Source organism: Anomaloglossus baeobatrachus, chromosome 1 (genome assembly GCF_048569485.1).
Source record: "Anomaloglossus baeobatrachus isolate aAnoBae1 chromosome 1, aAnoBae1.hap1, whole genome shotgun sequence".
NCBI classification, from domain to species: Eukaryota; Metazoa; Chordata; class Amphibia; order Anura; family Aromobatidae; genus Anomaloglossus; species Anomaloglossus baeobatrachus.
The window spans coordinates 482,755,733-482,780,758 of NC_134353.1; the positions used below are offsets into that span (position 1 = coordinate 482,755,733).

Genomic DNA, 25,026 nt, shown 5'->3' on the forward strand with positions numbered 1-25,026 from the left:
ATTTTGGTTAACCTTCAGGTACCCCCCCTTCCTTTTCGGGGGTTCTTCAATGAAGATTTGTATTGTTACATGGCTTATGTTTCTGTTACGAATAAATGGGGCTGCTGTGGCCTTTATATCCAACGTCACGCAGTGTTTGTGTTTATTTTAGATAAGAACCCTAGGGGGTAGGGGGTTGTTGGGGAAGGTCAAAGGCCTTCAGTCAGACATTCCGGAGTCAAGGAAGAGCCCGGACTGCTGACCCGAAGGGGCTCAAGGGAGGGCTACATGACTAGGAGGGATGCCAGGCCATAGGGTTAATAGGGGGTTAATGGAGAAGTCAGTTTGGGCGCGAATTTTGGGGGTGGTGCTAAGGGGCAGTTAGGATCAGGGGTCAGTGTGATTGGTCAGGGGGTGGCGCTATAGGGGGTAGTATATAGGGCAGGTCAGAGGGGGGGTGGGCCATTCCTACCTGGACGGTGACTGTAATCGTTCCCGCCCGCCCGCCCTGATTGTGGATTCGACATCAATGAAGAAAAGAAGGAAGATCATATTTGTCGCAGCGGCGGAAAGGAGGGGGGTGTCTGAAGGTGGGGGTTTGCACAGAGGAGAGGACGGAACCCAGTGCCGGAGCGGGTTACCTCTAGCGGTGCAATTGTTTGGTAAACGGGTCCTTGCTGGGTTGAGTCTCAGCGGGACATAGTGTGGGCAACATCTGGCTTGGGCTCTCGAGTCGGTGTGTTGCGGCTGAGGGTCAGGAGATGGGCTGATGTTGCAAAGAACATTTTGGTTAACCTTCAGGTACCCCCCCCTTCCTTTTCGGGGGTTCTTCAATGAAGATTTGTATTGTTACATGGCTTATGTTTCTGTTACGAATAAATGGGGCTGCTGTGGCCTTTATATCCAACGTCACGCAGTGTTTGTGTTTATTTTAGATAAGAACCCTAGGGGGTAGGGGGTTGTTGGGGAAGGTCAAAGGCCTTCAGTCAGACATTCCGGAGTCATGATTTACTGACGTCTCTGCACGCTAATCTTCCCCACAGTAATGAAAAGCTTCAGCACTGCAAGCCAGAGGTATGAGGTTACACCTAAGATCTCTGGGGTCATTTCATTTTTGGTTGCTATACCATTAGTTCTACTGTAAAGTTTAAGAAGAATTAATATTCCGAGGAAAATTTGCATAGCTTCTAAAGATACGAGTGTCGCTGAGTCTTCTGTAATTACTGGGTATTTTAATTGGCTTGTGGCAGATGGAGCGGGAACTAAGCCTTAAATTTGGGTTATACTAACACGTTTTCAGTAATTGTATATTATTTGTGTCATTGTAAATTTAATAATTTAAGCAGTTCTAAATGCGCAGAAAGGTTTATCCTGATGCAACATGTAATGTCTTTAATCTATATATAAATATATAGCAAGTCTTTATGTAGCGCTAACATATTCCACAGCGCTTTACATACATACATCAGGACACTGTCCCCATTGGGGCTCACAATCTAAAGTCCCTATTGGTATGTCTTTGGAGTGTGGGAGGAAACCCACACAAACATGGGGAGAACATACAAACTCCTTGCAGATGGTGTCCTTGGTGGGATTTGAACCCAGGACCCCAGCGCTCCAGAGCAACAGTACTAACCACTAAGCCACCGTGTTGCGTTATATATACTGTTTATTCCTGCATGTAACCCCCTCCCGTTACAGATATATCCAGATAGTACGTATATGATATCAAAATGCCCATTGTAATGTGTGTACACATATATATATATATATATATACAGTCAAGGCCAAAAGTTTTGAGAATGACACCAAAATTATATTTTCACATGATCTGTTGCCCTCTGGTTTTTAATTGTGTTTGTCTGATGTTTACATCACATACAGAAATATAATTGCAATCATATTATGAGACCAAAAGGTTATATTGACTGTTAGAATGAGTTAATGCAGCAAGTCAATATTTGCAGTGTTCACCCTTCTTCTTCAGGACCTCAGCAATTCTCCCTGGCATGCTCTCAATCAACTTCTGGACCAAATCCTGACTGATAGCTGTCCATTCTTGCATAAGCAATGCTTGCATTTTGCCAGAATTTGTTGGTTTTTGTTTGTCCACCCGTCTCTTGATGATTGCCCACAAGTTCTCAATGGGATTAAGATCTGGGGAGTTTCCAGGCCATGGACCCAAAATCTCTATGTTTTGTTCCATGAGCCATTTAGTGATCACCTTTGCTTTATGGCAAGGTGCTCCATCATGCTGGAAAAGGCATTGTTGGGCGCCAAACTGCTCTTGGACAGTTGGGAGAAGTTGCTCTTGGAGGACATTCTGGTACCATTCTTTATTCATTGCTGTGTTTTTAGGCAAGACTGTGAGTGAGCCGATTCCCTTGGCTGAGAAGCAACCCCACACATGAATCGTTTCAGGATGCTTAACAGTTGGCATGAGACAAGACTGGTGGTAGCGCTCACCTCTTCTTCTCCTAATAAGCTGTTTTCCAGATGTCCCAAACAATAGAAAAGGGGATTCATCTGAGAAAATGACTTTACCCCAGTCCTCAGCAGTCCCCTCCCTGTACTTTTGGCAGAATATCAGTCGGTCCCTGATGTTTTTTCTGGAGAGAAGTGGCTTCTTTGCTGCCATCCTTGAAACCAGGCCTTGCTCAAAGAGTCTCCGCCTCACAGTGCATGCAGAAACACTCACATCAGCCTGCTGCCATTGCTGAGCTAGCTCAGCACTGCTGGTAGTCCGATCCCGCAGCTGAAACAGTTTTAAGATACGGTCCTGGCGTTTGCTGGTCCTTCTTGGGTGCCCTGGAGCCTTTTTGGCAACAATGAAAGCTCTCTCCTTGAAGTTCTTGATGATGCGATAGATTGTTGACTGAGGTGCAATCTTTGTAGCTGCGATACTCTTCCCTGTTAGGCCATTTTTGTGCAGAGCAATGATGGCTGCACGTGTTTCTTTAGAGATAACCATGGTTAACTGAAGAGAAACAATGATACCAAGCACCAGCCTCCTTTTAAAGTGTCCAGTGGTGTCATTCTTTCTTAATCATGACTGATTGATCGCCAGCCCTGTCCTCATCAACACCCACACCTGTGTTAATGGAACAATCACTAACACAATGTTAGCTGCTCCTTTTAAGGCAGGAATGCAATGATGTTGAAATGTGTTTTGGGGGTTAAAGTTCATTTTCTTAGCCAATATTGACTTTGCAAGTAATTGCTGTTAAGCTGATCACTCTTTATGACATTCTGGAGTATATGCAAATTGCCATTAGAAAAACTTAAGCAGTAGACTTTGTAAAAATTAATATTTGTAGCATTCTCAAAACTTTTGGCCATGACTGTATATATATATATATATATATATATATATATGTACACACATTACAATGGGCATTTTGATATCATATATAGACTAAGTGAATATTTCTGTAACGGGAGGGGGTTACATGCAGGAACTGCACATATCTGCAGCATCAATGTATTACATATATTATGTTCCCACTATGTGGTCTCAAATCTTTTGCTAACTCGAGTTTCTATGTAGCAAATTTGCTCCAGGTAAGTGGATTTTTGAATGCAGAATCCACAACAAAAACTAAAGAAAATATCAATGAAGCAAAAGACGTGTAAAAAATCCACAAAAGGTTTAGGGCGTGCTGCAAATTTCTACATCTGCAGCATTCGCTATCGGGATATCTTTTGCATCTGCTGTGGGATGTTACCTATTGCAAACTAAAGAGTAAAATCCACATTCACATCCAAATGATGAACTTAATGCAAACTATGACACTCACTGCCTGCCATCAGAAAATGTGCAGCTCCGTAAAGAGAGTCAAAGTGAACTCAGGGTTACTCTATTTGCATTCTCTGTAAATGTAAATCCCCTCCCCCCTACGCAATAGCTAACTGTTGGCCAATTGTTCATCAACAACTGATTCTCCCGACTCCTCCACAAAGAAGAACTACCAAACTCGCTACTGTTTTTCTATGTGAAAGTTAATACCGTATTTCCCTGAAAAAAAGACCCACCCCCAAAACATAAGTCCTACCAAGATTTACTGTCTTTTTGGAGTATTCTTAAAATGTATGCCCTAGAATCTAGGGCCTAGATCATCATACTAATAGAATCCTGAAATAGGGCTAGGGTAGCCCTCTCAGGATATGTACCGTAACTCTTATTGGTGTACGATGCTGTAAGCCCCAGAAGTTTGTTTGTCACATCTTGGCTAGTTAATAGAATGAATATTCACCCCTCACCCTGCCCATAATCCCGCACACCCTTGCGGGAGTCAACGACTGAAACTTGTGTTAATTAAATAATGAATATTCACCCCCTTCCCCGCCCAACTCTTTGCTGGCCTCATTGATTGAAACTAGTGTTAATGAAATAATGAATATTCACCCCCTTCCCTGCCTAACTCTTTGCTGGCCTCATTGATTGGAACGAATGTTAATGAAATAATGAATATTCACCCCCTTCCCCGCCACCTCTCTGCTGGCGTCATTGATTGAAACAAGGGTTAATGAAATAATAAATATTCACCCCCTTCCTCACCCAACGCTCCCTGAGTTGAGGTTACTCAGTTCAATGAGGTCACCTGAGGTCAGGTTACCGGTGATCACATGTGGAGTACTGTGGGAACTTTCAGCTGTGACCACAAATAACCAGAGTGACGTCACCGTTCATCGCTGAGGCTCAGTCATTGCCTGAAGCTCACAGAAGGCGGTCATATTCTATAGCCATGCGCTGTCACTTCAGATATAACGGAGTTGGAATTGTCGTAGGACCTCGTGTGGATGACGTTGGACCTGGGTGTTTTGGAGATTAATAAAGGGGTGAAAGAGGGTGAGGGGTTTTTCTGTATTTTATTTCAAATAAAGGATTTTTTGTTTGTCTTCTTTACACTTACAGATTAGTAATGGGGGGTCTCATAGACACCTCCCATTACTAATCTAAGGCTTAGTGGCAGCTGCAAGCTGTTTTTAACCCTCTTATTACCGTGATTGCCACCGCAACAGAGCAATCAGGAAGAGCTGGGCAAAGTTGCGGGATTGTCGCATCTAATGAATGCAACAATCCTGGGCGGCTGCATGCTGCTAATCTTAGGCTTGGGAGCCCAATAAGCATAGGTCTCCCCAGCATGAGAATACCAGCTCCCATATGTCAGTTTCATCATGGCTGGGTATCAAAATTGGGGGAGACCACACGCCGTTTTTTTAAAATGATTTAATTAATTTAAAACAAAGGACGCATGCGGTTCCTCTTATTTTGTTACACAGCCAAGATAAGCACATGGCTGGGGGCTGCAACCTGTAGCTGTATCCTTTATCTATGCTGGGTATCATAATATGGGGGAACCCTATGTTAATTTTTTTATTTACTTATTTTTACAGCAATAGAGCGGCACTCACACAACACCTCTGATTGAAAAGAGTCAGACACACTGTGACACAACCAATCAGATACACGCGGACTGCCAGTAGACAGGGGAAGCAGTGCGTATGCATGAAGGACAATGAGCGGCCCCAGAATTAGTGTTAGAGCCGCGTGGGAGACTGGTAAGTATAAAGCGCTTGCTCCAATCCCCCTATCCCTTCTATGATCATTTCAAAGCACCAGATTTTACTCCCCATAGACTTATATGGGCATCCAGCCAAATATCCAGGATCAATTTTGGGCCCAAACAGGGTTCAGGGTTTTTTTTTCCTTAACCTCATAACGACGGCCGTACGACTTAAAGCGGCGGCAAAACAGGGTACTTATTCTGTTCCGCTGCTTTAAAGCGGCGGCCCGAAAAAACCCTGTAGCACCCCCCAGCGACCGAAAATCTCGGGGGTTTCAGCTACCGGGGGTAGCTGAGACCCCCCAGATTATGAGTCGGGGTGTTTTTTTTTGACCCCGATAATGTGATTGCCGGTATACACCGTATGCCGTCGAATACATGAAAAAAAAGAAATGACCGGTAAAACTGATTTCTTTTTCATCTGACGTGATCAAACATGTCAGATGAGAAAGAAATATAAACCCCTAGTGCCCCCAAAGCCCCCGGTACCGGAGAGACCCCCCCAGCCCGCCTCTACCCCCCCTCCGGAACAGTCAAAATGGCGCCAAAGTGCACAGAAAACTGCCGCCGCCGCCGGCTCTGCATTCATTTCCCTCTGATCTGAAATGATCAAACATTTCAGATCGGAGGGAAATGTCCTCCCCCTGACCCCTCCTCCGGTCCACCGGAGCCCTCTGGTCCACCGGAGCCCCTCTGGTTCTCTAGAGCGCTCCCCCTTCCCCCCTCCGGAGCATGCAAGATTGCGACGCACAGCGTGCGGCCGCATTCATCCTGCTCTTTCTGCCGCATGTGACACGTCACATGTGACAGAAAAGTTGTCCCCAGGTCCCGCCGTCAGCACCGGTCAGCCCCCGGTCAGCCCCATTACCTGGCTTCTGCTCCGTCCCCACGATCACTCCGCCTCCTAGAAAGCTGGCGGCAAATGCGCAGACAGTGGCTGTCAGCTGGATCCTTGCAAGCAGGGACGCTGACCTCGCTGCTGCACTGTGGACCGGGGGAGAGTGAGTGCAGTAATCTGCAGCCACACTCCTCACATGGAGAGCCTGCTGTTCTAGAAAATGGGGGGTACGTTCTGTGAGCGTGCCCCTCATATTCTGGAATGAGGTTACTGCAGGTCACTCTGCCCTAGGTTGGACCGGGGCAGTGTGAGTGCAGTATTCTCAGATTACTGCACCCACACTGCTCATGGAGAGCTTGCTCTTCCAGAAAATGGGGGATACGTTCCCTGAACGTGCCCCCCATATTCTAGAAGGTCCAGAGTTGCCGAGGGACCTCCAAAATGGATTACAGCGACCGAAATGTATTTATTTTCAATAAATTGGTGAAAGAGGAATGTTTCGGGGAGTTTTTTTTTCAAATAATTTTTTTTTTGTCTTTATTTTTTTCTATTACTGACTGGGTTAGTGATGTCGGGTATCTGTTTAGATGCCGTGACATCACTAACTCCAGGGCTTGATGCCAGGTGACATTACAGCTGGTATCAACCCCGTATATTACCCCGTTTGCCACCGCACCAGGGCGCGGGATGAGCTGGGGCGAAGCGCCAGGATTGGCGCATCTAATGGATGCGCCACTTCTGGGACGGCTGCGGCCTGCTATTTTTAGGCTGGGAAGAGTCCAATAACCATGGCTCTTCCCACCCTGAGAATACCAGACCCCAGCTGTCTGCTTCACTTTGGCTGGTGATCTAATTTGGGGGGGACCCCACGTTTGATTGTTTTTTGTTGTTTTTTTTAAAAAAACGCCTGGGGAGCCCTCCAAATTGATCACCAGCCAAGGTGAAGCTGTCAGCTGTGGTTTGCAGGATACAGCTGTCTATTTTACCCTAGCTGGCTATCAAAAATAGGGGGGACCCCACGTCGTTTATTTTAATTATTATTTTTTGGGGGGCTAAATACAAGGCTAGGCACCCTTTAGTGCCACATGAAAGGCACTAAAGGGCGCCAGCTTAGAATATGCAGGGGGGTGGGACGTTAAATATGTTTGACATCTATCCATTCATCCATTGTAGCATTTTAGGCTGTGTGCCCACGATCAGGGTTTGCAGCGTTTTGGGCGCAGAGTGTTTTCCCTGCGTCCATAACGCTGCATTGTGCAGTAGAAGCACAGTGGAAGGATTTTTAGAAATCCTATGCCCAATGTGCTTCTTTTCTCCGCAGCATAAACCGACCTGTGGTGCAGCTTCCCGAGCCTCAGCATGTCAATTTATGCTAAGGAGACAAGAGTGCTCTCTGCAGGTAGCATAGAGCTCCACAGCAGCCTGAACCCAAATCGTGGGCATGGGCAGCTGCGTTCTCCCGTGGACAACACTCACATCTCTGCAGGAGGCTGACACTGTGTACTAGACGCCGTGTCGCTGGATCATGGCCACATAGCCTAAAAGTGAGAAATTTGTTGCTACAGCAACATTTTTGTGAAGTACCTGTGGATTCAAAATGCTTACTATACTCCTGAATAGAATCCAGTTTCCAAAATGGGGTCACTTGTGGGGGGTTTCTGCTGTATAGGTACCCAAGGGGCCCTGCTAATGTGACATGGTGCCCGCAATTTATTTCAACTTTTCCAGAATTCAAATGGTGCTCCTTCCATTCCAAGCCCTCCCATTTATCCAAACAGAGGTTTTTGGCCACATGTGGGGTATCCCTGTGCTCATAAGACATTGGATAACAACCTGTGGGGTCCACAGTTTGTTGTTGCCTCTTGAAAAAGTAAGAAATATGATGCTAATGCAACATTTTTGTGAAAAAAATGAAAATTTTCAATATGGCAACCTAAGCTTATCAAATTCTGTGAAGTACTCTTGGATTCAAACTGCTCAATATACACCTAGATAAAAGCCTTGAGGTGTCTTGTTTCCAGAATGGGGTCACTTGTGGGAAACCTCCACTGTTTAGGCACCTTAGGGGCTTTCCAAATGCAACATAGCGTTCGCTAATGATTCCAGCCAATTGTGCAGTCAAATGGCGCTCCTTCCCTTCCGAGCCCTGCTGTGCACCCAAACAGTTGATTTTCATCACACATAAGGTATCAGCATACTCAGGAGAAATTGCAAAATAAATTTTATGCTGAATTTTTTCCTTTTACACTTGTAAAAAAAAAGCTACCTGGTTAAAGTAATTTTGTGGTAAAAATGTATTTTTTTATTTTCACAGCTCAACATTATAAACTTCTGTGAAGCACCTGAGGGTTCAGGGTACTCACCAAATATCTAGATAAATTCCTTCAGGGGTCTATTTTCCAAAATGGGGCCACATGTTGGGGAGCTTCACTGTATAAACACCTCAGGGGCTCTCCTAATGCAACATAGCGTCCGCTATTGATTCCAGACAATTTTTCAGTCAAATGGCGCTCTTTCCCTTCCGAGCCCTGTCATGCGCCCAAACAGTTGATTTCCACCACATATAAGATATCGCCAAACTCAGGAGAAATTGCACAATAAATTTTATGCTGAATTTTTTCCTTTTACACTTGTAAAAAAAAAGTTACCTGGTTGAAGTAACAATTTTGTGGTAAAAATGTATTTTTTTATTTTCACAGCTCAACATTATAAACTTCTGTGAAGCACCTGAGGGTTCAGGGTACTCACCAAACATCTAGATAAATTCCTTCAGGGGTCTATTTTCCAAAATGGGGCCACATGTTGGGGAGCTTCACTGTATAGACACCTCAGGGGCTCTCCTAATGCAACATAGCGTCCGCTATTGATTCCAGCCAATTTTGCAGTCAAATGGCGCTCCTTCCCTTCCGAGCCCTGTCATGCGCCCAAACAGTTGATTTCCACCACATATAAGGTATCGCCAAACTCAGGAGAAATTGCAGAATAAATTTCATGGTGATTTTTTTCCTGTTACCCTTGTAAAAAAAAACCTACCTGGTTGAAATAACAATTTTGTGATAAAAAAATTTTTTTTATTTTCATGGCTCAACGTTATAAACTTCTGTGAAGCACCTGGGGGTTCAGGGTACTCACCAAACATCTAGATAAATTCCTTGAGGGGCCTAGTTTCCAAAATGGGGTCACTTGTGCGGGGTTTCTGCTGTTTAGGTACCTTAGGGGACCTCCAAATGCGACATGGTGCCCACAATCTTTTTCAGCCAAATTTCCTTTCCAAAATTCAAATATTGCTCCTTTTGTTCCAAGCCCTCCCATATGTCCAAACAAAGGTTTCAGACCACATCTGAGGTATCACCGCACTCATAAAAAAGTGGGTAACAAACCTTGAGCTCAATTTTTTGGAATTACCTCTTGAAAAAGTGAGAAAATTGATGCTAAAGCAACATTTTTGAGAAAATTATTAAAATTTTCAATATGACAACGTAACGTTAACAAAATCTGTGAAGTACTTGTGGATCCAAAATGCTCACTATACCCCTAGATAGAAGCCTTGAGGGGTCTAGTTTCCAAAATGGCGTCACTTGTGAGGGGTTTCTTCTGTTTAGGTACCTTAGCGGACCTGTAAATGCAACATGGTGCCCGCAATCTATTTCAGCCAAATTTGCTTTCCAAAATTCAAATATTGCTCCTTCTGTTCCGAGCCCTCCCATTTGTCCAAACAGAGGTTTCTGACCACATGTGGGGTATCGGCGTGCTCATAAGAAAGTGGGGAACAAGTTTTGGTGTCCATTTTGTTGTGTTATTTCTTCTAAAAGTGAATAAATTTGGGTTAGAGCAACATTTTTAGGTAAAATTTAATTTTTGCTTTTTTTCATTCCACACTGCTTTTGTTCATGTGAAGCACCTGAAGGGTTAATAAACTTCTTGAATGTGGTTTTGAGTACTTTGGGGGGTGCAGTTTTTAGAATGGTGTCACTTTTGGGTATTTTCTGTCATCTAGGCCTATCAAAGTCACTTCAAATGTGATGTGGTCCCTAAAAAAATGGTTTTGTAAATTTTGATGTAAAAATGAGAAATCACTGATAAACTTTGAACCCCTCTAACTTCCTAACAAAAAAAAAAATTGTTTCCAAAATTGTGCTGATGTAAAGTAGACATGTGGGAAATGTTATTTATTAACTATTTTGTGTCACAGAAATCTCTGGTTTAACGGTATAAAAATTCAAAAGTTGAAAATTGCTAAATTTTCAAAATTTTTGCCAAAATTCATTTTTTTTCATAAATAAACACAAAAAATATTGTCCTAAATTTGGTACTAACATGAAGTCCAATATGTGACGAAAAAACAATCTCAGAATCACCGGGATCCGTTGAAGCGTTCCAGAGTTATAACCTCATGAAGTGACACTGGTCAGAATTGCAAAATTTGGTCTGGTCATTAAGGTAAAAATTAGCTCCATCACTAAGGGGTTAAACCCGGTTGGACCCGTCGATTCCGGGTATCTGCGAGACCGCCCATCACTAAGCTTAATGTGTCAAATACATTGTGTTGGTGTCCTGTCACTGCCCAAATTCTTCTAGACCTACCCAGATGTATATGTATAGAAAGCGTCCACCAGTTTAGACCTGTCAGTAAAATGATAAAAATAAACACAGCGGCTGGTGTACATCTCTTTACATGTCCTTGTAGGCCAGCTTTGCTGTGCTTTTTCCTAGAATCACTGCACTCATTCATAGCCCCATCCCCCACTGTCTCCAGAACTTGACGCATCTATAAGGGATAAGCAGGTTATCCTGTAAAACACACCCCCCGTACCATATCTACCTAAATGAAGACGAGAACCACGACTTTATTGCAGGAATGGCCACAGTTTTATTTTACCGTATATATGTATACCAAACTTGTGGCCCAACATGCCACTCAATTGTTAAACTTAACCTTATACATATATATACCCGTATAACCAGAAACACCGATAGATCCGTCCGAGAGGCAAACCATCATTCCTAACCCCCCGGCCGTAACCTCCAAACCGGCCCAGAGGACCACCTCGGCCGTGACCACCCGGCCCGAGGTGAGGGGTAACAACGTTCCATCGTTAATTACCCCTACCCAGAACCTGCGGGACCTCCGCCCACAAGTTCCCATCCACTCCGAAGCCACTCCCCTTGAGCGTTGTTCCCAATCCCCCACTGTCTCCAGAACTGTCCCTGAAGGAATTAATAAAAATGACAACAAAACACTTGCAGGCTTATGCCTATTGTAATTCTTTATCTTCTAAAGGAGATTTACAAACTTAACAGTATCATAATATATGAAGCCTAAAAACAAAAATATGTGTTAACATACATTCATGTACAAATATATAGTGTGTGTGTGATAGCGTAATACATAGGCAGTGTAATAATGCAGCCGTTATAATTATATAATGGTGATCTGAGCTGATGTGGAATTAAAAGAACGTGTCAACATTCCCAATGAATACTTATATTTTCTAGGAATTAACAACTCTTGAGCATCTTTTCTTAGATAGCTACATGGGATGATTCGTAGGCTACTGCAATATATCTACATACTACCGTCACAGAAATATGTGCAAAAAAATCTGCTCTATGTGAATATACTCTTTTTTTCCGCTACATCATTTTGTAGAAAAACTCTACTGCAGTTAACAGTAAGGCTATGTGCGCATGCTGCATTTTTTGCCGCGTTTTTGTGCGTGTTTTTTTGTGCAGTTTTGGTTTAAAAAATGCATGAATTTCCTTCCCAAGCAAAGTCTATGAGATTTTATTTTTGCTGTCCGCACATTGCATTTTTTTGGCCCTGTCTTTGTGGTGACCACAAACATGCAGCATGTCAATTATTTTTGTGTTTTTCACTGCGATTTTCACCCATTGAATGCATTGGACAAAAACGCAGCAAAAAAATGCATCAAAACGCACCCAAAAACGCATATGATTTTTTTATGCGTTTTTCCTGTGGGTGCGTTTTTGTGCGTTTTTTGGAGCCAAAAACGTTGCATCGTTCTGGTCAGAAAAAAAACGTGCGTGCAGCGTGCTTACATAGCCTTAAGCCACGTGCACACTTTGAGTATTTGGTGAGTTTTTTACCTCAATATTTGAAGCCAAAATCAGGAGTGGCACAATCAGGGGAAACGAATAATAGAAACACGGGCACCACTTCTGTATTTATTACCCACTCCTGGTTTTGTTAGTTTTTACCTCAGTATCTGTAAGGGAAAACCAGGAGTGGGACAATCAGAGGAAAAGTATAATAGAAACACGGGCACCACTTCTGTATTTATTACCCACTCCTGGTTTTGTGAGTTTTTACCTCAGTATCTGTAAGGGAAAACCAGGAGTGGGACAATCAGAGGAAACGTATAATAGACACACGGGCACCACTTCTGTATTTATTACCCACTCCTGGTTTTGTTAGTTTTTACCTCAGTATCTGTAAGGGAAAACCAGGAGTGGCACAATCAGGGGAAACGAATAATAGAAACACGGGCACCACTTCTGTATTTATTACCCACTCCTGGTTTTGTTAGTTTTTACCTCAGTATCTGTAAGGGAAAACCAGGAGTGGGACAATCAGAGGAAAAGTATAATAGAAACACGGGCACCACTCCTGTATTTATTACCCACTCCTGGTTTTGTGAGTTTTTACCTCAGTATCTGTAAGGGAAAACCAGGAGTGGGACAATCAGAGGAAACGTATAATAGACACACGGGCACCACTTCTGTATTTATTACCCACTCCTGGTTTTGTTAGTTTTTACCTCAGTATCTGTAAGGGAAAACCAGGAGTGGGACAATCAGAGGAAAAGTATAATAGAAACACGGGCACCACTTCTGTATTTATTACCCACTCCTGGTTTTGTGAGTTTTTACCTGACATTGCCTGACATTCCTACCCGGCACCTGTGCCGGATTCCTGTACTGTTTCCAGGAACTCTGAAGCCCCAGTGACTCTGTTCTACCTGTCCCCTGTGGGACGCTGTCCTTGCCACGCTAGTGCTCCGGCTACTGTGCACCCAGGCCTCCGGTGGGGTGCTCGGTCCAGTGGATCCACCACCTGGACCTAACAGAATCCATTAGTTTTACCATACAGTGTACTTGAAAACAGGAAAAATTTCCAAATGTGGAGAAGTAGTGAAAAAAGTGCAATTGCACGATTGTTTTGTTGTTGTTTTTTATTCACCATGTTCACTATATGGTAAATCAAATGTGTCGGTATGATGCCCTACATTGGTACGAGTTCGTAGATACCAAACTTGAGTACTTTTACGTTTATCTAACGGGTGAAAAAAAATTCAGACGTTTGTCCAAAAAAAGAATTGCACTTTTGTCACCATTTTCCAAGACCCGTAGCATTCTGATTTTTTGGGATCTGGGGCTCAATGATGGCTTTTTTTTGTGTCTGGAACTGATGTTTTTAATTATACCATTTTTGTGTAGATACTATATGTAGATGTTTTGATCGCCTGTTATCGCATTTTAAACAAATGTTGTGGCAACCAAAAAACGTAATTTTGGCATGTCCAATCGCCTGTGCATTTCTGATGATCAGAGCAGCATCGCTCTGCTCAGCAGATATGCTCATCTTCTGTGAGTGCTGGTGCTCTGTTGGTTCTCACAGAAAGCGAGTCATGGCAACGTCAGGGGTCATTAGCTGACACCGCGCTATCATAACAACGCATTGGCGTCCCGTGATCGTAACACCGGCCACTGATGGCAGCGGGCAATGACACGATCCCTGCCATGGCCATTTAAATTGCACTGTCAGTATTTGACAGCACGATCCAAGGACTTAACAGGCAAGGGTGGATCTCCGATCCACCTGCACCTGTTAACCACACAAGTCTGTCAGTATTTGACAGCACGATCCAAGGACTTAACAGGCAAGGGTGGCTCTCCAATTCACCTGCACCTGTTTGGCACACATGTCTGCTGATCAGATCAGCAGACATGTCCTGGGATGTCGGGGGGCTCGCCGCTGGAGCCATCAGTAACCAGAGGGAGGTGACCAAGGAACTACCAGTATGTACTTCATCGTAAAGGAGTTAAGGGCTCATTTACATCTAAGTTCTATCTGTGTTTTTTCAAAGATAGCACTCGTACCTATAATAGTCTGTAGGGTAATTCACATGTCCAATTTTTTTCTTGGGATAGAGTATTCCACAAGAGCATGGAAAATTGCTGATATGAGTGCCATATCAAAAATGCCATTGAAAGTCTATGGGTCAGTGAAAAAAAATTCAAAGCCACTTGAATGCCATCCATGTGGTGTGCGTTTTTTATGGGCTGGTTCATAGATAAAGCTGCTGAAAATGTTTTGTTCTCATCAGAGAAAAACTAATGAAACTCTAATCAAACTTTGATGATACTCTGGTGACACTAATGAAACTTAGATGAAACAATACAGTGACAAAACTCGGTTCCAATTTTCTCACATATGAAAAAAAAGTCTGAATGAGCTGTAAGTCAATAAATTTATTTGGTCAGCCTCAACTATTCTGACCTTTCTGTGTTCATTAAATGATCAATATTTCAGTTTTGCAGCAACTTTATTTTCATAACCTAAACCAAATTTCGGAGGGTTTCAGCTTTCAAACGAGTAATTTATAAAACCAATGGATGAATTTAAAGTCAGGTTATAAGCTTTTATTTACATAACATGGATAAGCGACAGAACCTCCGTCAGAGACTGTAGAGTAGAGACCCATTGGCACATGGCTTACCTGGAACTTCTGGATAGGATGTATGATTTGGTATTATGGAAATGCTATTCTTATTATACGATATAGCTATAAGCAGTGATCTGGAAGGACCAGCTTCCTTTATGGTATGTGAATATCTTTTTTAGGCACGTTTCACTCTGAAAACCACCTGAAAAAGTACTTGCTAAACGCACAAAAGAATGAGCATATGCATTTCTATGTTAAAACATCTTGCAGCTCAAATGTTCAGGAATTTTGTTTAACACGTCAGGTTTCCAAATATGTCAAGAGGTTAAAAGAAGCGAGAAGACCATTTTTCAGGCTTTTTCAGCTCAGAGAACGGTCTATACTTTATAACAGAAACCAATGGGAAAGCTCAAAAGATACCTAAAATATGCCTTGGTATCTTTTTAAGCATTTTTCCTGCATTTTGCTTAAAAAAATGTTAGCAGTTTCTTTGTTGTTGAATAGAGTTAAGAGAAAAGATATGTATGGAAAATATCAGTAGAAAAAGATGACACAAAAATGCTGGAAAAATGTAAAAACAAAATGCAAGAAAACTCTGAAAAAACATGATCCAAGGAAAAAAATACTGGCCTTTAGAAAAAAGATCTCTCATCCTTCATACTAGAGAAGTGACATATTTCAGCAAAGTAATTACTGGGATATATTCTGCATGTATTTACCCTTCTGACAACATCTTCTTCACCCGTTCTCGTTCTGTGCTGAGCTCCATCTCTGCACTCTGGCTCCTGAACAGCTTATCATCTCCTGGTCCATTGGCACTAATAATCGGTGAAGGTACTATCTACGGAGACAAAAATATGTTAAACTAGAGATCTTTATGTAAGCCATATGTGACTTTTTTTTTACTCCAAATTCCCAATGGTTATCTATGGCTTTAATTGATTTAGAATAATATTCTGCAATAGACAATAGAAGGGGGTAAAAAGTCAACCTGTCCCAGAAATGGCATTTTAACTATACAAACTCACGTTTGCTGATTGGATGTTAAAGCCTTTTTATCTAATATCACAGTGGCTCTGCACAGGTGAGCATGGGTAGCTTAAAGGGTTATTCCCATCTCCAAGATCCCATCCCAATATCTAGTAGGTGTAATAATATTAATAACAAATACCTCCAATTAGAAATGTAGTATAGTTCTCCTGATACACATGTGCTCAAAGTTATTGGTCGTTTAATGAAAGAAAAACCCACAATGGTCACAGAAATAACTTGAATCTGACAAAAGTAATAATAAGTAAAAAATCTTTGAAAAAGAAGAAATGAAAGTCAGACATTGCTCTTCTGCTTCCGCAGAATTTTTTTTAAAAATAAAGCTCATGAAATTGACCTGGACAGAAATGATGGCACCCCTGAGGCGTAGCAAGGGGGGGGGGGGCGGAGGGGGCGGTCCGCCCCGGGCGGTACATGTCAGGGGGGCGGCATTTTGGGGGTAAAAAATAAAAAATAGAAAAACATAGAAGAAATAATAATTGTTGATCAACCCCTTAACGACCCATGACATAGTGGGTACGTCATGGTGACCTGGTACTTAACGACCCATGACGTACCCAGTATGTCATGGCGAAATCGCGGCCCCGGAGCCCCAATGGCTGCGATCAGTGTGCAAAAACCTTAGATTAGGGGAGGAGGGAACCTCTGGCTGACCTCAGGAGGAGTGGTGTCTCCCACGAACGAACGCCGCTCAGCCAATCACAGCCACTGTGATATCAAGCTCTAGCACTGATCACTGGCTGGAGCTGGGTGAACTTTGTTTCACCCGCCCCCAGCACTGATTGGAGAGATCGGGCTTGTGACCAATCTCTCCAATCACTTTGGATCTGGGGCTGGTGACCTGTAGGTGACCACTCCCCTCAGCTTCAGTTCATCCGTGAAAGCTGAGGAGAGTGATTCCTGCAAGTGTGATTTGGTAAGTGCCCCCGATCCACCGGTGCCCCCGATCAGCCAAGCAACCCCAGAACATAATAGAGCCTCCTCCATGTTTCACAGTAGGGACAGTGTTCTTTTCTTGCTATGCTTCATTTTTCCGTCTGTGAACATAGAGCTGATGTGCCTTGCCAAAAAGTTCCATTTTTGTCTCATCTGTCCATAAGACATTCTCCCAGAAGCATTGTGGCTTGTCAACATGTAGTTTTACAAATTCTAGTCTAGCTTTTTTATGTTTTGATCTTTTTCAACAATGGTGTCCCCCTTGGTCGTCTCCTATGAAGTCCACTTTGGCTCAAACAACAACAGATGGTGCGATCTGACACTGATGTTCCTTGAGCTTGAAGTTCACCTTTAATGTCTTTAGAAGTTTTCTGGGCTCTTTTGTTACCATTCATATTATCCGCCTCTTTGATTTGTCATAAATGTTCTTACTGCGGCCATGTCCAGGGAGGTTGGCTACAGTCCCATGGATCTTTAATTTCTAAATAATATGTGTAACTGTAGTCACAGGAACATCAAGCTGCCTGGAGGTGGTCTTATAACCTTTACCTTTAATATGCTTGTCTATAATTTTCTTTCTAATCTCCTGAGACAACTCTTTTCTTCGATTCATCAGGTCCATGTTGAGTGTGATACACACCAATGTCACAAAACAGCACAGTGAGTATCTGTAGCCTTATATACAGGCCCACTGACTGACTACAAGATTGTAGACACCTGTGATGCTAATTAGTGGACACACCTTGATTTAACATGTCCCTTTTGTCACATTATTTTCAGAGGTGCCATCATTTCTCTCCAGGCCTATTTCATGAGTTTTATTTTTTTTAAAAAATTCTGTGGAAGCCTGGTTGAAAAGCAATGTCTGACTTTCATTTGTTAATTTTCATAGTTTTTTTTATGTATTATTACTTTTGTCAGATTCAAGGTATTTCTGTGATCATTGTGGGTTTTTCTCTCATTAAATGAGGGGTACCAACAATTTTGACCACGTTTGTATAGCCATGTCTTTTACCTCATGTGCAGGACATTGCAGCTTAGGTATCCATGGTTACGTCAACTCATATTGTGACAGCTAGTCAGTTAGTTGTTTGTGGCCGTAACTATGGATACCTAAGCTGCAATGCCCTGCACATGAGGTAAGAGACATGGCTATATTAGGAGAACTATACTACATTTCTAATTTGAGGTATTTGCTAATATTATTATTATTACACCTATTACTTATTGGGATAGGATCTTGGACATGGGAATACCCCTTTAATTTCAGAATTCACTAAGAATATTGCCAAGATGCTATAGTGGCTATAAAAAGAGGGCTGTACTCAGGAGATGCTCTCTCAATCTGACAGATTTGGAGCGTTACTGTAAGGAAGTGTGTGCAAAGATTTCAAAAGCTAGATGTGCTATGCTGATCGTCTCAACCCAAAGAGACTGAATGCTGTCATAAATTCAAAAGGTACTTCAACAAAGTATTAATTTAAGGGTGTGCATATTTATGCAACCACATTATTTTATGTTGGTATTTTTCCTTTTCCTCCCCAAAACATTTTAGTTGAATTTTTTTTTAAATTGTACAGATGACACTAAAGGTGAAAAACGTTCTGATATTATTCTTCATGGCATGAATTTTATATGTCAAAAGCAATCATTTTAACAGGGCTGTATACTTTTTATATCCACTGTATATATGTTTGCTTCAATGTACCATATTCAATTTGTTAAAAAAAATGTCATGAACTGTACATCTAATATAGTGCAGATCCTAAAATTAGCCCTAATTAAGTCTCTGTAATACTAATTTTTTTATGATAGACAAATGACATGTAAGGGTTAAACACATCCTCTGGAAATTGTCTTATTTAACCCAGTCAACGCTGGTAAGTTGCTGCAGGCTCTTAAAGGATAAATTAAGAGTTTCACATGGACAGCACAGCTGAGCCAAAGACATTAGGGAAAATAATTGACAGGCACGGCTATGAGAAATTGATTAGTCTGTGTACTTAAATATGTAAAAGATTGATAACCCCCACCGCCCTACTGGTCCTCGTGTCTCACGTTGACTTCCTGCAGCAATGTAACATCATTTCAATCCACAAAAGATGATATCGCACAATAGCTTATTTCTAAATAAATTCATGCATGACAATAATCTTAGGTACACTATCTTGATACGACGTATCTAATCAGAAATAATAAGGAAATATTTATTTTCACTATAAATCCACCTTGTACAATTTTGTGGCATACCGCTTCAATGATTTTATATATATATATATATATATATATATATATATATTATATATATATATATACAGTACAGACCAAAAGTTTGGACACACCTTCTCCTCTTTAGAACAACTGTTAAGAGGAGACTTTGTGCAGCAGGCCTTCATGGTAAAATAGCTGCTAGGAAACCACTACTAAGGACAGGCAACAAGCAGAAGAGACTTGTTTGGGCTAAAGAACACAAGGAATGGACATTAGACCAGTGGAAATCTGTGCTTTGGTCTGATGAGTCCAAATTTTAGATCTTTGGATCCAACCATCGTGTCTTTGTAGAAAAGATGAACGGATGCACTCCACATGGCTGGTTCCCACCGTGAAGCATGGAGGAGGAGGTGTGATGGTGTGGGGGTGCTTTGCTGGTGACACTGTTGGGGATTCAAAATTGAAGGCATACAGAACCAGCATGCCTATCACAGCATCTTGCAGCGGCGTGCTATTCCATCCGGTTTGCGTTTAGTTGGACCATCATTTATTTTTCAACAGGACAATGACCCCAAACACACCTCCAGGCTGTGTAAGGACTATTTGACTAAGGAGGAGAGTGATGGGGTGCTACGCCAGATGATCTGGTCTCCACAGTCACCAGACCTGAACCCAATCAAGATGGTTTGGGGTGAGCTGGACCACAGAGTGAAGGCAAAAGGGTCAAAAAGTGCTAAGCATCTCAAGACTGTTAGAAAACCATTTCCGGTGACTATCGCTTGAAGCTCATCAAGAGAATGCCAAGAGTGTGCAAAGTAATAATAAAAGCAAAAGGTGGCTACTTTGAAGAACCTAGAATATAAGACATATTTTCAGTTGTTTCACACTTTTTTAAGTATTTCATTCCACATGTTTTAATTCATAGTTTTGATGCCTTCAATGTGAATCTACAATTTTCAGAGTACTGAAAATAAAGAAAACTCTTTGAATGAGAAGGTGTGTCCAAACGTTTGGTCTGTACTGTGTATATATATACAGTATATAGTGCTTTGCCTTAACCCCATTTGAAAACTAAAATTGTAATCAATATCTCACTAAACATAAGAACAATTTCCAAAAGACTGAGTTTCACAGAACATTTTGAAAAATCCACGTCTACCAAGGCCATCTTCTCTTTCAAGATAGAGCAGTATATTTGTGAATTCATGATGCCATCAATGAAATGTTGCTCCCTGACACCAAGAGCACTCATGTAGCCCCACATTTCAAAAATTAATTTAGAAAAATGAATGCGGTCTATAATGAAACATGCAGGTGGCAGTTCGCTTATGTGGGACTGCATGGTGTTGGAGAGATATATTTAGTTGAAGGTATCATGAATTAACAATGTACTGCTCTATAGTGAAAGAGAAAATGCTTCCATCACTCCTTGCTCTTGGTAGACGCGCACTTTCCAACATGACAATGATCCAAAACACAAGTGTTGCATTTCTGAAGAAGAACAGGGTGAAAGTGATTCAGTCGCCAACAGGGGCGTAGCGACTGTGACCAGACCTGGGGGCTACAAAGGACCCCTACCCCTGTGCGTCCTTCAGCTAGATGTGCGTCCGAGGGCGCACACCCAGCTGAAATGCATTGCAGCCAGTAGCGTAGCTACCGGGCCCCATGCTCAGAGGGGGCCCACTTGACGCTACTGCTAACTATATCAGTGTGCGCAGTGTTCCAATATAGCTAACCACTGTGGTAGTGCCCGGAGACACAATCTCCCTGCACTGCTGCTGATGACAGCACTGACCACACACGCAGGACATCAGAGTCTCAGTGTGGTGACGTCATCGCTAAGGCTATGTGCGCACTTTGTGTTGAGTTAGTTGCAGTTCTAACTGCATCCTCTGGCAGGAATTGTCTTTGTCAAATTTTGTTTTGACAACAAAAACGCTATAAATACGCTTGCGTTTTTACCGCGTTTTACATGCTTTTTCACTGCTTAAAATCAGATGCGTTTTAACTATAAATACAATGCTAAATAAAGTTTAAACATACAAACTATTAAAAAAAAAAGGAAAAAAATGATAACAAATATCAAGATTAAAATCATACATAAAATGGTTTATTTTATTAAAATGATAACTGTTTGCTAATATTTATGCATAAAATTACATTTATTTATTGATTTTCATGAATGTATTTGTCGTACTATGTGTGTGTGTGTAAAGGGACATATCATGCCATTAATATTTTGTCAAAAACGCAAGCATTTAATTGATCCAAAAAGCATGCTTTCTGCATCAAAAAAGCATGTAAAACGCTCGAATTTTTAAGTAGATTGCGTTTTGCAACTTCTCATTGACTCTAATGTTAGCAAAACGCTGCCAAAATGGCAAAAACAATTGACATGCTGCTTTTTTAAACGCTGAGTTTTTGCCAAATTTTCTGCAACTGAAACGCTGCGTTTTTAACTGCATTGTGCGCACAAGAAATCCCTATTTTCCCATAGACTTTGCTTGAAAATCAAAACGCATGCATATTGGCATTAAAAAGCTGCAGTTGAAAACGCTGCGGAAACACATGAAAAAACGCAAAGTGCGCACATAGCCTAAGCGTCAGGGCTCTTATGTCCTGTGCGCATGATGACAGCGATGTGATCCGCCTGCGCTGGAGCCAACAGGACCCTGGAGTAGGTAAGTATATGATTGTCACGCTCCCCGGGTCCTCACCCCCGCTCCCCGGCTCACCTGCCACGCTCCCCGCTCTCCAGCCTCCGGTGCCCGTCCTTCCCAGGCCCCCTGGTCCCCGATCCCGGCGCCCGACGGCTTCCCAGGCCCTGGCCGGCTCCCCTGCGTCCTCCTCGCAGCCTCCTTCCCTGGCTTCTGGCACCCGGGCGGCGCGCATGCGCATTAGGGCGCGCGCGCGGTCACTGACCCTTTCTTAAAGGGCCAGCGTCCATTAACAGGAAATGAGGCTAAACAGGTACAGGGTATAAAGGGGGTTATTGTCCAAGGGGGCGGGGCCTGATCTTCGTGTTTCCTAAGCTAGGAGTCAGGTCTCCTGGTGTTTCTGTGCATGTACTTACCTATCTCTCTCGTAGAGCCGTGCCTGCCTCGCCATCCAGTCCTGCCGTATCCCGAACCCCGAACGCTGTCCATCTGCCATCCTGACAGTCCGCACCATCCCGGATCCCTGCGGTGACTCATCACCTCGCTCCAAAGGTTCCGGACCCCGCCTGACATCATCTCGGCTTCCGAACCAGAGCTGCGTCACCCGGACTACCACCCTTGACTCCGTGGTCCCAGGGACTTCTCCGCTATACTCGTGTGCACGGACTGTTCTGCTGTTTATAGTGCTCCAGCTACCGGACTCTTTACTACCATCTAGGAGTTCGGCCCAGTGGATCCACCTCCTGGGTCTGCCCGTCCACCTGGCCGTGACAGTAAGATCAGGCCATGGATCCCGCTGCAGCACTAGCAGCCATACAGGAGGAACTCCAACGCCAGCGTGAGACTCAGACCCGCATGCTGCAATTCATGTCTTCTGTGGACGCCCGCCTGAACACGCTACAAGCGGCAGTTACGACTTCAACATCCCGGGCTTCCACTAGTCAAGCCACGGCTCCAGCTCCTGTGGCGACTTCTTCAGATACCACCAGACTTCGGTTGGCTTCACCACCCCGGTACGCCGGAGACCCCAAGACCTGCAGGGGATTCTTAAACCAATGCTCCCTCCATTTCACGCAGCTGCCGCATTTGTTTGCCTCCGACCAAGCCAAGGTCGCCTTCATCATGTCCCATCTAGAGGGTGAGGCACTGGCGTGGATGAACCCCTTGTGGGAGAAGGGGGATCCTGTGACCACGAACATCCAGGACTTCCTGCAGGCATTCCGTGGCACCTTCGATGAGCCCGGACGCGCCTCCGCGTCTGCTTCGTCTCTTCTCCGCTTACGTCAGGGGACTCTGACGGTGGGTCAATACGCGATCCGGTTTCGCACCCTGGCCTCAGAACTAGGGTGGAACAACGAGGCCCTAACCGCCGCCTTCTGGGAAGGACTCTCAGGGCGAATTAAAGACGAGCTGGCGGGTCGTGACGTACCGACCACCCTAGATGCCCTGATTGCCCTAGCGACTCGAGTGGACATTCGCTTTCAGGAGCGATCCAAGGAAGCGTCCCGTGAGAGACGTCCGGTACGGCATTCCCCTCCTCCGCAGAAACCCTCCGTACTTCAGTCATCGACAGCTGGGGCTCCCGTCCACGAGCCCATGCAGATCGACCGAGTGCGTCAGTCTGAACAACGCCGAGCAGAGCGGCTCGCCAAGGGTCTCTGCTTTTACTGCGGTGAGGGCACACACCTGCTACGCTCCTGTCCAGAGAGGCCGGGAAACTCCAAAGCCTAGGGTTGGTAGGAGAGGCCACCCTAGGTGCTGGGACTCTCTCTGACCCGGTTACATGGACAGTGCAAGTGACAACAGGAGAGACGCGGTTCACGGCTGATGCCTACCTCGATTCCGGGGCAGCAGGCAATTTCATCCAGCAGGCCACGGTGGACAAGTACCGGGTGCCTGTTATTCCACTCGACAAGCCCCTAGTGATTGCCTCGGTGGATGGGAGACCCCTCTCTGACACCATCTCCTGGATCACCAGGCCGGTCGAACTGCGTATCGGTGCCCTTCACACCGAGAACATCGCTTTCTACGTCCTCCCACACATGTCCCACCAGATCCTGCTGGGACTTCCATGGTTGCGGACACACGAACCATCAGTCAGTTGGGGCACTGGCGAAATCACCCGATGGGGCTCTTCGTGTCATGAGAGGTGCCTAAAGTCCATACAACCCATCCGACGACCTCCAGTTCCAGAGAACCTACCGGGGCTGCCCTCGGCCTATTGGTCCTTTGCAGATGTTTTTGATAAAAAGGAATCCGAGGTACTGCCGCCACATCGTCCATACGATTGTGCCATCGACCTGCTCCCAGGAACAACACCACCACGAGGACGGATATATCCTTTATCTCCAGCCGAAACAAGGGCCATGTCTGCTTACATCTCAGAGAGCCTGGCAAGGGGGTTCATTCGGAGATCCTCCTCTCCTGCTGGAGCAGGTTTCTTCTTTGTCAAGAAGAAAGAGGGCGACTTACGCCCATGCATAGACTACCGGGGTTTGAATCAAATCACCGTAAAAAACAAGTACCCACTGCCGCTCATTCCCGAATTGTTTGACCGGCTTAGAGGAGCTCGTGTGTTCACCAAGCTGGATCTTCGGGGTGCTTACAATCTGGTCCGCATCCGCTCTGGTGACGAATGGAAAACCGCGTTCAATACGCGCGATGGACATTATGAATATTGCGTGATGCCCTTCGGCCTGTGTAACGCTCCTGCTGTCTTTCAAGAACTGGTGAACGACGTGTTCCGGGACCTTCTCTACATCTGTGTGGTAGTGTATCTAGATGACATCCTTGTCTTCTCTCCGGACCTCCAAACCCACAGAGAAAACGTACAGCTGGTTCTACAAAGACTGAGAGAGAATCGTCTGTACGCGAAGTATGAGAAGTGTGTCTTTGAGCAGTCTTCTCTCCCCTTCCTGGGGTACATCATCTCTGATACCGGACTGCAGATGGATCCCAAGAAGGTCTCCGCCATTCTCAACTGGCCTCCTCCTTCTGGACAGAAGGCAATCCAACGCTTCCTGGGGTTCGCCAACTACTACCGCCAGTTTATACCTCACTTCTCTGCCTTGACTGCTCCTCTCTCCGCCCTGACTAAGAAG

At 44.0% G+C, this 25,026-nt stretch overlaps 1 protein-coding gene across 3 annotated transcripts in view; it reads right to left on the reverse strand.

The window, feature by feature from the left end:
• HOMER3 (homer scaffold protein 3) overlaps positions 1 to 25,026 on the reverse strand; it is a 229,917-nt gene that overhangs the window by 50,050 nt on the left and 154,841 nt on the right. For all 3 annotated transcript variants that reach the window (XM_075315124.1, XM_075315132.1, XM_075315140.1), the window contains one exon: positions 15,791 to 15,912. In XM_075315124.1, coding sequence (XP_075171239.1) covers positions 15,791 to 15,912 — 122 coding nt within the window. The remainder of the gene's footprint in view (positions 1 to 15,790; positions 15,913 to 25,026) is intronic.